The 16,115-nt window shown below is 47.3% G+C and overlaps 1 protein-coding gene across 5 annotated transcripts in view; it reads left to right on the forward strand.

Annotated features, from left to right (window-relative positions):
- The first annotated feature begins 3,926 nt into the window (after positions 1–3,926).
- Positions 3,927–16,115, forward strand: part of thsd7ba (thrombospondin, type I, domain containing 7Ba) — a 90,453-nt gene continuing 78,264 nt past the window's right edge. For all 5 annotated transcript variants that reach the window (XM_029136144.3, XM_029136149.3, XM_055504959.1 and 2 more), the window contains exon 1: positions 3,927–4,092. In XM_029136144.3, the coding sequence (XP_028991977.2) occupies positions 3,927–4,092 (166 nt within the window). The remainder of the gene's footprint in view (positions 4,093–16,115) is intronic.

Genomic DNA, 16,115 nt, shown 5'->3' on the forward strand with positions numbered 1-16,115 from the left:
TGTTTGTCGCTATGTGTAACAGGCGTCTGTAATAGATTAGGTTTCAAACACCTTTGGTCCCTTCTCTTCCTGTTTGTAGGCTTTTATTTAGTTACTCGCCGGCCGTACGAGGAGGAGAAGTGCAGTTACAGAGACAAGCTCATTTGAGACACAATGGAATGGCAAAGCAAAGCACTTAAAGGACTCGGGAAATAAGGTCTGGGTCACTGGGATCCGTTTTTTTTTTTTTTTTTTTTTTTTTTTTCGGGAGCGTGGCCAGAAAGACCAACGAGGTGAAGCTTAAAGCTGGGGCAAATGAGCAGACGAAGGCAGGGGGTGATGATAGAATCTCAATTTCCCCTGGTGGGTCTGTGCGAACGGGCTTGGAGGGAGGGTTGACAGGTGAAGGAGATGACTGAATGTCACGGGAAGCACACATCCCGCTTCTCTACACTCTTGTCTTGATATCGCTGTCAGAACATGACACAGGCAACAAGGAATCAACCCGCTCTTCTCTGTGTAACTTACAAATAACAACATGCTCAGATAAGATGTGACAGTCAGCGGGTTGAAGACCATAATTATGCTTTGACGGACAAACAGACACATGTGCATCGTCCCTGTTACCCATTGCTTTATGGAGTTTCTCTCCTTCACGCCAACCAAAGCAATGCAAAGCGTCTGTCAGCGATGCAGCGTACGAAAGAATTAATCAGAGTGTCAGAACTGACTCCGCCGCCGCATCAGATGTTCATATCTCTCCCCTCCTCTCTCTCCCGTTTTTGTCTCCTTCCAGGATCATCGGTAGGTGGGCGCCCGACAGAACCAGCGCCGGAGCCTCGCGTCGGCGCTGCTGCTGGAGGCGAGACGCGTTCCCGGCCGCCTGCGCAGGATTAAGTCGCCGCGCGATGCTCCGGGCAGAAGGCCTGGCGCCGCCCGCTCTCCGCCCCCGTCGGGCGTAACGCCGTCGGAGGCCCCTCGCTCGCCCCTCTCTCGCCCCGCGCCCGTCTGCGGTGCCGACCGCGAAGAACATCTGCCGCTGAGCCCAAAGCGATGACTGGCGGTCGTCTCGCACAGGTACAATACAGCGCGCGTTCAAATGCCGCGTCTGTGCATTTTTTTGCAAAGCTGCTTTTTCCCACATTTAATTTGAGAGCTGCACCTGCTGTTGTGGAGGGAGCGTCATGGCTGAAGCCTCGTGATGTGGTGGAACCTATATTTTGATGGAATGAGAGCAAAGCAGTTGATGGGCATAAAATGAGCTTTGGGTCAGAGCAAGGTCATGATACGAACGTTGACCTTCTTTTTGTTAAAGCTGAGCCTTGTTGTTCCTTTGTACCACATATATGGATCCATTTAAAAAATTCAGATAAAGGAAACACAAACAGACAGAAATACTCTCAGATCTACGTCTGATGATTCTAAAGGACGCAGCTCTTCCCACAAACCTGTAATCAGCGAGCTGCAGCGTTTTGCCAAGGAAAACATCTGCAACGCCCGGCGTGCTTCAACTCCGTATTCATGCTGCCAAAGCCAATCGCTGCAGCTGCGTCAACCTGAACCCACTCAATGCGCCGCACAAAGAAGCGCACGGGGACACGGGCGGGAATTTAAGCTGCGACTGCGAGCAGCGTCTGAGGCGGACGGCTTCATTATTCTGGGCCAAACCACAGAAGAGGGTCGCGTCTTCGGTAAATGGTGTGGGATCAAATGCCTTTGTTTCCACTCCAGACAGAACGGGGGGCCTGGCTCGTACCTTAAAGGGGGGGGGGGTGATTGTTCACAGTCTTGGCAGAGCAAATTAGCTCTCGGCTTTCATTTGGGAAAGATCGAATCAAACATTAATTATTGTGACCACCTGTGAAAGGGGAAGGTGGTGGAGAGCTGCTCGTCTGTTGCCGCGGCGATGGCTTCGTTGCCGTCTGCATCCAGCGAGCGAGCAAGGGAGCGAGCGAGCGAGCGAGTCCCGAGGACCACAGGAGACAGAGGAGCAGATTGCATTCCATCAGATCCCCGAGTATCTAATAGGATGCACAGCAGCATCTGAGCAGCGCTGCTATTTGCCAGCTTCTCTGTGGCCGGTGAGAGGCTGGCATCATTCCTGTGACCCAGATATTTAGCAGCTTAAGAGCTCTTTTTTTTTTTCCCCTCTTTTAAAGATTTTCAAGATAGCCCGTCCTCCTCCCCCGCTGGCACAAACTCTGGAGGAGCCGAGCCCGCTACCTGCTCACGCCGCTCGCCTCGATGGAGACGCAGCCAATCACGTGGCTGTTTGTGAACACATCTAAGACCAGGCTTATCTGTGGCTGTGTACTTTGAAAGGCAGTCCCGACGGCGCCGCATGGTCACGCTTGGCTCCGCCGCTCGCTTCTGTTTAGGGCCGCGCTTCCCGAGCAGTTGTGACAAGTTGGGCCGGCGCCGCTCGGCCCATGAATAGTCAAATTAGCCCGGCTGGAGGGAGGGATGTAATGTAGGTGCAGTCAGGTGTGGCTTCCAGAGAGCTTGGCATGTAACAAACCAGAGGTGTCTAATTGGCACGTGACTGCGAAGCTGCCAGACTTGGCTCGTTGAACCAAAAAGGAATGCGGTTCGAGTCCAACACAGAGTTTCTTTCACTCGGTTTCATTTGCAGAACATATGTCCAGATACCGTCCCACATGTCAGAGCCATGTTGCAAATTCTATGTCGTAAGGTTTGGGTGCAGAAAACACCAGAGTCACATCAAGCCTGGATGAAAATTGGAAGGTCCATCAAAACCTGGGCATCTGGCAGCCGCCTCCGGGCATTAAGCCATCTCCACCCTCACAATTCTTCCTCATTAAACCCGTTTTGCCCCTCGCCACCACGCGGCTAAAGCGGCAAAGTCAAAATCCAATTTCCCCCCTGAATGAAATCAAGCAAAAATAATTTAGCGCTCGGCGCTTTCACAGACACGCCGTGTGTATATAATCTTAAATCTCGGGTGCCCGCTTAGTGCTTAATCTACCATCAAATATTCTCTGTGATACTTGTGACCATGAAGGAGATGCTGATTTGAAAATAGTTTTGCCGGAGCTTCTGCTCAGAACCCACCCCGTCCTCGAGCCACGTGGAATAAACAAGGCGTTTTTCACTCTGCATCGTCCACGTAATCGAGTTTAATCCCGGGCCGAACTGCGTTTTTTTTTTTTTTAAAAGGCAACTTTGGCCGCGCGAGGAAAAAGTGCTGTTCTTTTGTGTCGAGTTCCATTACGGCCCAGTGACAACCTGTAGGCAGCGCTCTGTGGGTTGATAAGCCAATAATAACAAACCTCGGCGCACCGAGTGCCGCAGCGATGCAAAATTTGGTTTAGGAAAACGAATCAAACGCTAGACGTCGGCCTCTCAAAGCATCAGGTGTTGCCGATTCAATTCCATATTCATTAATTTTGCTGTTGGAGCAACACAATTAGAGACCTAGTGAATCCAGCACTAATCCCTAACACTCCTAGGACATGAATCACAGTAGCAGGAGATAGGAATAAATGAGCTGCAATAAAAAGGTACTAATACCCGGTATTACTCCAAGCTTAAGTCTCGCCTTTCCTTCAGTACATGTTTCCACTTCTACCTTGGGAACCCGAGATGCTCAGGCCTATCTGACTAATTATTTTTGCTCTATGTGGGAGAAAAAGGCATGTTATCTTTGTCGGCCACTGGATTAAAAAAAAAAAAAAGGAAGAATGAAACACTCATAGCCGACACTATTTATGAGTGAGAAAGTGTGATGATGAAGGTGAACGAATGTCATGTGTTTCTTTCACACAGACTCCGGGGGGAAAGAAGCGAGACTTTCTTCACTTTCCACATTTTTTAAAGGAGGGAACATTATGTGTGTGTGATTCCTCCCGCTCACATCTCGGGCCACTTCCACAAGTGAGCGCCTGATGAATTTCATCGTTCTCCCCACAGGAGTAAGAGAGGCAGCGATGGACTGGACTATGACTCCGAAAGATGTCTTTGGGGTCATTGCCTGGACGTGGCGAGCCGGGCGCTACCTCGGCCTCCTCCTCTTCCTCCTCTCGTCCGTCCTCTTCGCTCCAGCGCAGCCAGACGTGCTGTTTCCTAGGGACCAGCATTTCTCCTGGAAAACAGGTAAAAGGCTTTGTTTTTAATTGGTCGTCGTATGCTGCACTCTGGACTTTTGTCCCCGGCTCCACACAGTATAAGCAGAGTTTCCCTGAACATGCTGCAAATGCGTTTTACAGATTGATTTCATATACAGTTCCAACCCGTTCGTGAGGGAAGCCGCGTTGAGAGCTTACGTTCCCTCATACAGTAAAAGGAACTTGAGGTAATCTCACGATCCATCCTTCAAACGCTCCGCAAATTCAATTCCGAGTGCGTTTTCCGCACGCGGCTCGAGGAGGCCAACGGGGCCTCCCCACACAAAAAGCCCCACTCGCTGTGTGATTAGCACTTTCATTTCTCACTCTGTGGTTGGGTAATGACGCTGCCCAAGTGATAAAGAGATTGATTAATTTCACTTGAAAGAGCGCGTGTTCAAATAGGATGTAACCGGGGCGCCAAGTCTGAGGATTTGACATCCGCGCGGCGCTAAGATGGCTTATGAGTTGTTGCTGAACTGGAAGTGAAAATCACTTTGAAAACAAGAAAAGGAAAATTTAAACTTAACACCACGCATGCCACTTTCGAGTATATCCTCCTCGCGTCAGGAAACTGAGTGACGATCAGCATTGCAAACCTATGGGGTTAAATCTAACAACACTTGAACAGTCAGGGCCGCTGATATAATATAGTTCGGTTTAAGTAAGCAAACGAGCCAGTATTAAACTCATAGTTGCAAATATTGATTTAACTTCCCCCATCTCTGCCGCTGACATGATATATTTGAATTCTTCATTTGGCTGACAGGCTCCTTTTTAATTTCAGACGTGTCAGTGCAGCCAAGATGTGCTCTAAATTATGCACAGCCGCCCCATTGTGTGTTTAGTGTGTCTATATAGGGCAGCGGCATTGTGGGTAAATCTTTTGTGGGCGCCGCAGCTAATCTCAGCGTCTGCGGCTCCAACGGCGAGTTTGAGCCAGTTGAGCTTGACCTTCATCGGCGTCTCAAAGAACGGAGCGGAGTCGAGGAGCGAAACGCGGCAGCTAAAAAGGCCATTATTTCACTTTTTAAAGATGGCCGCTCAGAGACGATGCCTTTGAAACGCACTTGACACGCGGACGCCGCCAACTGGAGCTGGTGATGGGAGCGCGATGGGATTCGTGAGTGGCCGTGAGGTAGCGACGGCTCCTTGTGAGGCAAAGCGCTATTGCGGCTATCAGATATTTCAGGCTACATGCTGTACTGTACGTTGGCCGTCTCCCATGGACTCCCATCAGCGTTCCTGACTGCCGCAGTGTGATTTGATTCCATTAACGTTGCTTTATTACGGCAGATTGCGTGTAACAAGTTTATGTGCTGCCTAAACGGGTTTTGGAGCATAATAGCGGGCGGGGGAAGGTTTGCATACGGTAGCATTTGCCTTTTAAATGTTGTTCTGGAAATTCAAGGGATCGTATACGGCCCTGTTGGCTTCGGGAGGCTGATATCTGCTAGAACAGAGCGTTCAAATTGGATTTAGTTTGACTTCCAGAAGCATCTGCATTCAAACACATCAGCGGGAGGCTGCTGCTCAGACAGTGTCAGCTTCAGCCCGCTGAAGTCAGACACTTCCTCGCAGGTTTTCCGTTTGTCGTCTTTCAAATTTGCACACACTTTTTTTCTGTTGAGTACGTTTAAAATAGTGGGATTTACCTGATCTGACAGTATTTATGGGTTTGCATTTTAACAAAAAGGTAAACACAGGCAGGGTTGTACCGTTCACTAAAGCATGTGTTTCACTTCCTTTTTACTAAATATAGATGTGTTTGTGTCGTCGTTCCTATTGTGGGAACGTTCAGCTGTTAGAATCAGCTGACAGGCGATGATTTGCAGAAGATTCTGAAATCAATGAAGGTTTTCTTTAATGAAAGACATCTCAGCTGCTGCCGGATTACTGGGAGAGCTTACGGGCCTAACGCCCCAGGACCCCGGTTCTGCCCAAGGTCTTATGACCGTAATGAAAAGTGAACGGGCGGCGCAGCGATACAGTGAGGCAACATTTACATTTCATTTCAAGGTCTGCGTGTGTTTATTTGCAATGTCACCAAGCTGTTGCACCATCAAAGCTAAAATCAAACATCTCTGATGCAGCGAGCTTCTGTTGTTTCTGAGGAATAAGCTCGGAGAAGGCCGCGTGCGATCGCTGCGCCTGGGAGGATTTCACGTTTAATCAAACGGCACTGAATAATTTACAGAGGCCTTTTTTTTTGCTTTGTGATGACAAAGAGAAAATATCACATTAGGCAAATGTATTTTCTGCTGGTTGAGATCCAGTCACGATAGACACAGATGCAATTAGACGCTACTTGATTATCTTCATGGCGGCTGTCAGCTGTGAGTTTAACCTCAGTCCTGTACGTCATGACTGACAGCGTTCAGCTTGTTTGTCATCAAAATCCAACAGGTGCCTTCGTGCTGCGATTATGAGCTCGTCTGACGCTGAACAGGCCATCAATTATGCATTTCGGTGTGGTACTGCCCGCGGACATACACCGGCCCCGGTGACAGTGACACGCCGGGTTCTGACCGGGCTCCGTCGTCAGCGTGGCTCAACAGACAACAGTCGCCGACCCACAGCCACAGCAAAAGCTCCCAGTTCCACGGAAGCGGCACACGACGACCCGAGGCCCGCGAATGGGGAAGGCAAAATAAAGCGCATTGCAGCCGTCCCACATAATAACACCCCTCCGCACCGCGAGAAGCCGGGGGAGGTGAGAGAATTCTCCTCCAAGTGAATGGAAAGAGAAGGTGCTGCTCCGAATTAGCAGGGAAGCTCGCACCATTGTTGACTAAAATACCAAACTCCGCTCACTCGACCCCCCCTGTGCTCAGATGACTCTGTGATTATTGGTAAAGCAGAAATCCTCCGCGATTTCCTGCCTCAGTGACTTCAGACCAATTGCACTAAGACCTGTGACCAGGGGGTAATTTGAGCACGTCAGTCTGTCACAGCTGACAGCTCTCACCCCCTCCTCCGGTGAATACACAAATCCGCTCGCCTCGTGATGCTATCAGCTCCGCCGCACGCCGGGGGGAACTTGACACCTATGCTTGTATCCAGATCATCGATTTGAGACACCACGAATCCTGTAATGCTCCTTCGCTGCGTTGCTGGAGTTAAGCGTCGTCCGTTCCACACGCTTGTTTGTGGGGAGGGAAGCCAGAGGCCGGCTGTCGTGCCCGTCGGGGATGTGTCTAATTACTGGGCCTCTTCTGCTCGTACACAGTCTGAGAGCTTTATCGCCTCAGGAAGCACAAGTACAGGAAGCAGGTAGTCTGATCCCACTCAAATCTTTTTTCCACTATTGAGCATTATTGTGTACAGTATGTTTCAGCACACACTCATTCAGTGTGTAATGATTCTCCAAACCCACTTTTGCTTCATACCTCATACCTATTTTTAGACCCTTTACTCTCAAATCAACAAAACAGCCCATTAACAAAACCCAGCACGGACACTTCTGTCTTCTCATGGTCTGGAGTCCACAGTTTTATTCTCAGCCCCGTCTGCTGCTCCGTCTGCGCCCGCACCGTCCTGCTCCATGGAGGTGCGCCATCAAGGCCACGTGTCCCGCACATCCTTTCCTCCCCCGGTTTGATCTCGCGTCCAGCGAGAGGCGGGGGGTTTTTCGCACTTCAGACGGATCCATCGGTTCCTCCATTTTGCCACGCCTGCTCATCCTCGAGGGCTGCAGGGATGCTGGCCTTCACCGACCCAACAGTCGTTGTGTGATGTACCCGCCGCTGACAGATGCACCAGCTGTGCCTGCCAGTGGTTCTTTTTACTAACGTGTTCCTTTCAGCTGCAAAACAAGTTAAACACACACTAAATAAGCAGGTGATCACGCCTAAACCTCCTTGATGACATAGAAGAACATGTATATTTGCTCACTGACCAAGGAATTCAGTGTTATCACACCCTGCTGACTGGTTTAACCAACGTCATCCCACAAGTCAGGAACTGTTCCACCGTTTCTATTAAAGGAAACATAATTCATTAAATGAACTGAGAAACTAATTATCCTGTAACACCACCCACACAAAGGCTCCAGTAACCAGACCTGCAGTTAAAAACAAGCCCAGACTTTAAAACGACACAACGGAGCTGACCACTGTTTTGAGGGACGTTCCAGCAGAATTATATTGTGTGACTGAATCATACAATTAATGGAATTTTACTTAAAAAAAACAAGGTTATAAAACAGTTTGTTACAGCAGTTTAATGTTAGTAATGAATTACTCCTCTGAAGCCACGAGAACTACACAATGTTAAGAAAGAGCAAAATCTCAAAAACTGCTCCAACTGATGGGACGTCCCACCTGGCGTCAGTCAACCTTAAGATATTACAGTAAACTGAATCTACTTGTCCCTTTATATGTGATTTGCTCATTTATTCTCACTTATTCATGATCTGAAGGATGTTTGGCAATACGTTATATTAAGTGTAAGTTTAGACCCAGTCAGTTTAATTCATTGAAGTCCAGTGAGGTTCAATGAAACTTAAATACAACTTTTGCTCTCTTACTGTATGATCTTCCACGGCGTAACCAAACTAAAGCCTCCTCCTTCATGTGGCCGTGGCGGCAGACTTCAAACGCTCCGTGTGAGGGTCGTGCTCTGGTTCTGTTGCATTAACAGTCCGCTGTGTTTCAACAATGACTTTGAACGCGCGCTTTTATCTGCCGCTGCTGCACTTGTAGCGCTCGACTCAACGCACGCGTGTGAACTCATATTAATGATTATGTAATGACTTAATGGGTGATAGTGCAGCTGACAGTCTCACAAGTTCCCCTCTCTGTTAATGAAGTGCCACAGGTTCGCTCAAAGACCAAGTAACACATCACACACATTTAGACTGGTAACGAATCTCGCCTTCAGCTAAGATCTGAAATAAAAACTCTTGTGCAAATACACTAAGCTCTGTACATCATTGCTAGAAATCACCTCTGGCCTGTTTAGAGAAATAGCTTGAGGCTTCCTGCTAATACCAAAGCTGTTGGTGTAGTTGTATAACATGTATCCGTACGTCACATATGGTTTTTCCAGAACGGCTGCAGGCGTTGTTATGAAGAGACACGGTTGCATGTTCCCATCTTTATTTTTTTATATATTTGCTCATAATCAGAGCAGCGAATGTTTCCAGGTGATTCGCCCCGCTGGCTCCCGTGCTGTCAGCCCGCTGACAGCAGCTGTGTTGTCCCTGTCACTGTGGGATTTCTCCTCCTGCATATGGGGGAGCTTTGAACGTAAATAAGCCCTGATTCATGCAGGACAGTGAAGTGCACGCAGGCGACAGCAGACACTTACAGTAGCTGCAATTAAATAGAAAATGGTTTCATTACGAGAAAGTTTGGGAAAATGGAGAAGATTCAAAGAAGTGATGAAAGAACAAAGATAATCTAAAAATAAATAAAAAAAAATCTGCCCTAAAACTGTTTTTCATGATGCATTTGATGTGCTGGGACTTTTGAGGACGTCTCTACTCCAGCTCCACTTTCCTCTCACACTGTAACTTCTTGTGGCTCCCGCTTGATGTTTTCTCCTGGTCTTTTGTAAACACTCTAAAGCCTTCAAGATGTTTTCCTTGTTTTGTTCCTATAGTATCAATTATGCAGGTTGACATTAAAATTCAGCAAATTCCTGCAAATGGGCACAAATGTTGCCTCATTAAAATTTGAAATAAAGAAACGTGGTTTGTTTCGTGCCTCGGCGCGGCTCTCCTCCTGGCGGGCGGGAATCTGTTGTATCGAGTCAAACTGATGTTGATCAAGGTGAGTGAAATTCAACGTCAGCTATTGATCTGAGGCTGGAGCGCGTTGCATCTTAACAACGCGCACAGCTGTATTCGCACCGCATTTTAACACAGCGCCTTGGGCGCAGCGCTGACATAAAACGCTATCAATGAAGTGAATGACAGGCGCTCGGCTTTGTCTCCCTTAAATTTGATCAGAACTGAACACATCGCATTTGTGACGGTTTACAGCGGATCTCGGCTGTGAAAGGAGCCTCCGCCAAATCTGAAGTGTCTCTTCAGCAGCCCTTCACATTGATTATGCAATTGAGATCTCATCCTGAACTCGTGTCTCTCCTCCTGAACGGCAGCAAACTGATTTAGATTGTCATAAAAGCTTATGGCGAGTCTCACGAGAGCCACGAGGCGGGCGATTCCAGACAGTGGGATCCTTAATCCTGTGAGAATATCCTAACAGAATAGTTAGCTTTCAGAGAGGCGCTCCTTTCAGAGGAACCCTTCAAGCATGCGCGGAGCTTTCACATAACCCCTCTACAAAACTCTCCACTTTTGGACAAATCTCCTACACTTGGATTTTTCTATTAGAGGAGGAAAAGCCATGATCAGCTGGTAAGTTGGGACAGAAGTGATTAAAGTCCTGGAGTTGCTGCTAAATATCCAGCCTGCGGCGGTTGATGTCAAACTGTATCCCAACACTGACACTGCAGCTTCAATTCTATTGTAATAAACCCTATGAATGAGGATAAGCCTTCTTCATAAACCACTGTCAAATTGATGTAAAATAGTATCATAGAGGTTCAACAAATAACAACATGGGATGTGGAACAAAATGTCCACTGCAAGTGGAAACATGAGCAGAGACTCAAGAATCGTACCTGGCCGATAAATGAACAGTATCTAAAATTGAATCCCAACTGAAGTTACTGTATGTTATGAATTTAACAATACAGAGGCTCATGAGCAAAACGATGGCACAGTAGTAAAATGTGATTAGTCAACAGCTCGAGCTTCTTTACTGCAAATGGAATAAACCTGCTGACGGCTGGTTCTCCTCCACTGCTGCTCACGTGCAAAGATTTCAGCCGCCGCCTTTGACGCCGCGCTAGAAGTCGGCCGCCGCCGCCGCTGAGGTTCGAGGCGGACGGCCGTGTGCGCGTCACGCACGTCTGTGTGAAGGTCGGCCACATAACGGGACCGTAAAAGCAATTTGCCGGCGCATTGAATGAACGGACAAAGCATCTGACATCTTTGGGCGCCGCGCTGGAAAATAAATGGAGCCCGGGCGTCCCGTCGCATTATGACTCTATCATCTGCTTCCCATATTTTTGTCCGGCGTCCTAATAAGCTCTGAAAACGCTCTTTAGCGACGGAGCCTCATTGTGGACCCCCCCCCCCATTCGCTGCTTTAACAACACACGACACGCCTGTTGTAAGTACAAACGTTTTAACGAGATGAAGTCCTCTGTGAGCCTGAAGGTCTCAGGTCACAAAGAGAAATCTAAAAGCCGCAAAGAGTCGGGAAAAGTGACTTTTGTGTTAATATCCTCCGTGGCGCCATTTTGTCAGCGTAAGCGCTCGGAGCTGGAGGCACTGGAAACAGGTGACGAGGTTCCACTTCACTTCCGTGACTTCATCATTTGTCTAATAGTGGCCGCTTCACTTCACTGAGGAGATCTCAGCAGAGGAGGAGAAGAGTTGGAGAAAAGGGAAACTGTAATGCTGTTGTCTGTGTTTGAGCAGTAGCCTACAGTGACCACGAGGTGAAACCAAAGGGGGATTTTTTTTTTCCCACCTGAGAAACGGTCCCGTGTGAGTCATTTCCTGACGGCGGCGCCTCTGTCTATCACCAGCGTTTGTTCCATTCCACCCTTTGATCAGCTGCTCGTCGGGAGGAGACGACGAGGAGACACGCCGCCTGTGTTCACGCCAAAGAATCAAAAACGTACATTTGGAATCGTGACGCCACACCAGCTGACACTGCTGCTGAAGCACAGCGAATGACTGCATGCTACACATTTTCATGCTCATGCTTTAAGTCACTTCATTGTTTAAGCTCATAACCTGCCGAGTCCTAAAATTCAAGAAATATGCCTCATAAAAGAAGAAAGAAACGTGTCAAAGTTACTAATAATGGACTAAAACTGAATTATTACCACCTGCTGGCAGACCCTCAAGTCCTTCCTTGATTGGCCAATGCAGGCTCGGCATCACATTGTTTAATTATTATCTCAACATTTAAAATGTCAGCTTTTGTCTCTCCCCATTTCTTGTTCACTGATTTCGAACAATTAAACAGGCAGCGGTAAAGCTCGCGCCGACAGCAGCTGTGATACAGTGTTTTTAACAAGGAACACAAGCTCAGCTTAATGCGGCCTCCCCCTGCATTCCTGCTTTGACATTAGACACTTGACATTTATTTCCAATTAGCATATGCATGATTATTAAAAGACAAAACAGCAGAGGATTCGTATTTACCTCAAAGAGCTGTGGAGTTTGCTTGACAACCAGTATGTAGCGTAGCAGTGATTAATTCTGAGTTTTACAGTGCGTCATTAGTGTTTGACAGGTTTGACGCCTACGTGATCTGAAGCTTCAGGATTCGATGCACGTTCGTGTCCGTAGGTTTGCGGCATCTCTGCAACACGTGTGTTTGTTTTTGTTGGGTCATTTTCACTCGTGATACGTAGTTCTTTGTTGTTGAGACTAGAGGAAGAGCTGCATCGACCTGTTGGTCTCGATGGACACAACAAACCAGTTTAATTAATTCTGCTAATGCTTGGTTTTCATGCCGTTTCGGAGTCGAGCCGTTGCATGCGGTTTTGGGAGGGACTTCTGTGTTTAGGAGGTGAAAGGGTCCATTTCCCATCACAAATGTCTTTCAGTTAATATGTGGGGGAAAAAAGTGCTTTAGGAAAAGGTATTAAAATATGTACTAAAGAATTATTCAAACACTTGCAGTGACCATCAGTGTCATCTGAACGCTGCCTGTGCTTAGTGGCCAGCTCACATACATCCTCTTCCATGATGCCATGACCCTAGTACAAATACGATCACGTCTTGTTGCAGTAACTTCGATAGAAGAATTGATAAGAAATATTTATGCTAAAGTCGGAGTAATTCTAAAAAAGCCAGATATTCCAATTATTCAGAAGTCTCACACTGTCTTCAGGGGAGCCGGTGTAAATTATTTTATAATTATTCATCTCAGCAAAGTGACTTTACCTCAGGACTATATGGCTCCAGCCTTCAAATCCCAGCTCCTGTTTAAAAAAAAAAAGTCTGAAGTTGTAATGTCGAACTTGTGTGGAACTCAAGTGGGAGTGCAGTTCACAGAGATTTAAATGAGGCGCTCACAAAGTTGCATTTCAATAAGCTGTAACTAGGGGAGAGAACACTGGCGTAATAATAAACAGACAGCGATGGGAAAAGGGCGCTGGTGGGTTTTGCTGTAGGGGAGCTTGGGGGCCTTTCCTTGATCAGGGATCACGCTCTCCGACTGGCTGATTTGGCAGGATGAGGCCCGAGCCAGTAAATTGTAGAAGCGGCTCAGTGACAAAGTCAAAATACACGAGGAGGTGCTGATCAGGAATGAAGCCAGGCTTGAAGGGCTAGTTTAGGCGGAGGCGCTGAAGGACCATCCCGACGTGACATGCGCTCGCGCCGCTTAGCGTAGCTTAGCGCCACTAGCGTGACACGCGTCGACTCCGGTGTCTCTTTGAGTCATCTCGCAGCATCTCTGCCCAAACTAGAGCATGTGCAGGTGTTGCCAACTGATCACTGGAACAGGTTTTGCCCCTGTTTAAACTGGAATCCAGCACTGTCACCTTGAAGCGGCGCCGTCCGTTAGCTTCACCCACCGGCGCGGCTCAGAAGTGAGCTTGGGTTTCAGCGGGATGTCGAACTCGCGGCACGTAATTAATCTGCGCCGGCCGAGCCATGCGTCATATTCCTACCCCCAGACGCCCAGCACTTAATCACGAAGAAAGGAGCCAGGTGAGCTTTTAATTAGGATTTGCGAAGTGACGTTTGATCCTCTGTTACCTTCAGCCGTCGAAGGTGATACGACGGGCGCCTTCCTGCGCATGCTAAGAACCGCCGGCCTGTGGACGGTCGCGCTCCCCACATGAAGACACCTTTGGACTTTAATGACCGCATAAATCCCGCAGGTTGCTGCCCAGGGGCCGCGCTGATGGCCGCGCCCGCTGATTTATTTCTCATGCAGATACAATATTTGCATAGACGAAGGACGACATATCAACCTGTGGCTAGCTAACAGCTTAATGTGGACACTTTTGAGCCGTCTCCGGCACTTTTTCTTGCTAATAAACACACTCCTTGCCGCGCTGCCTGTTAATTATAGCCGTGTTGTGGCATTTCAGCTTCTCTTTCGGGTACGGCAGCGTAAAGTGACACCTCGTATTCTCTTTAGGATAACCCAGTGGGAGGTGCGAGCTTCTGCCTCCATACGACAAAGGGATTCTCGGGTCCTTTCATTATCCAACGTTGTCGGGATCTGTGTGACTTATTACAACATCAGGGCTGCAGATTTCCTCCGACGACAAGTGGGATCTGTGGAAGGTCCCACTGGATGAGCTCACAGAAGCCATAATTGGCTGTAAAACTTTTTCTTGACTAGCTGGGAAAACTGCCTATCGAGTTGCTCTAATCTCTTTTCTTAATGATTAATGCTGTTGATCAAAGCCCAGCGCTTCGTAAAATGTCATTGAAAATCTGTGATGTTAATAAGCGAGTGTTGATGAAACAGGTGAGAGTCATTGTGTTCGTCATCCGAACAAGTCTGCAGTCTTTTATCAGAATATGAGTTTGAGTTTGAATAATCAAACACACTAATACACAGACAAAACAAACGAGACGCTGCTAGAAGAATCTGGTCAAGTAAAATACTTATGCATGTGATACATCATAATATTGACACCTTTGGTATTTTCTTAACAGCCAGAAACATGTTCCAAGGCCAGTCTTTCTGTTTATACTCTCTCATCCGCTTCAGCCTCGTTATTTCATATTTTGATAGTGTATCATCAATACATTCATACATGAATGTGTAAACTGTTAAGGAGTATCGTGTGCACTTGTGTGTAAAGAAGTGAAACGATCTGCCTTTGTGCAACTGCATTTCTGCTGCATGAATGTATGAATTTTAGAGTTATTCTGCCACAATTAGCATTTGAATCTGCCATTGGATATCAGATTTGATTTGTGAGTCGCAGTCGAAGAGTTTCTTTTGTACATAGATAATGCTACAGACATGTCATGTCTTGGCTGCATAGCGACGTGGACGCGATGGGAGGATATTTGCAGTTGCACACAAGCACGTTTGTAAAATAATGCCCTTGCTGTTTCAAGACAAGACGTGGTGTTATTGTTTCCCTCGTGTGCAGAGAACAGCGTGTGTGCAATCACAACATAGTGTAGGTCTCAGTGGCACTGCCTCCTCCTCCCTTTGCTTTCACTCTGTCAGAGGAGCGAGTGATAAGTGAATGTTGCTGCAATATTTTGACTAAAGCCTGATTCATGTTCGCATCTGTGAGCCTGGATACTTCCGAACGGGCTTCTTGTGACTCTCTCACACTAAAATGATGTAAGAAATCAAGTTAAAGAAGACAAAGAACCTGAAAAATATTTATTTTGCATTGCCCAGATTTAATAAAAATATCTGAATGTATAGTAAAACACTTTCTAGACTCCAGATTTGTGACATGGACACTGGATAAAATCTTATTTCAGGTGTGTGTAATCATCTTTTTGCACAGTGAACAGCAGAGAATATTTAGTTCAACCCAGAGCTGTGAATGATTTGTCTCATTTTGAATCACGATTCATGAAACCACAGAACATTAGGATGGGCTAGTTTAGGTTTAACTGCGCGTAAAGCCCGTGCATCACGCCTACTGTACAGCAATGTGAGTCTCTTCCACCTTATTTAGGTGTAGATGACAATGTTGTGAGCCCTGACTGTGCTGTCAGTCAAGAGCTGAGAACACAGAGCTGAGGTGCTGTTATTATATTCTATACTGCTGACATGCTGCATCCTCTGTAGAAGATGATCGCAAAGCTACAGTAGTAAATATGATTATCGACCTCATTTTGCTGTATAAAGATACTTGAGAACGAAACAGTTGCCAAGAGGCGAGCCAAAAGTAAGAAGATCAGTGGCACCGTTGAGCCTTTTCCTCTCACCTTTGCGACAGCGTTGGCTTATTTGCATCCCACACATGGTGTGTCCTCTGTGTTAT

The sequence above is a fragment of the Betta splendens genome, chromosome 21, assembly GCF_900634795.4.
Source record: "Betta splendens chromosome 21, fBetSpl5.4, whole genome shotgun sequence".
Taxonomy (NCBI): Eukaryota; Metazoa; Chordata; class Actinopteri; order Anabantiformes; family Osphronemidae; genus Betta; species Betta splendens.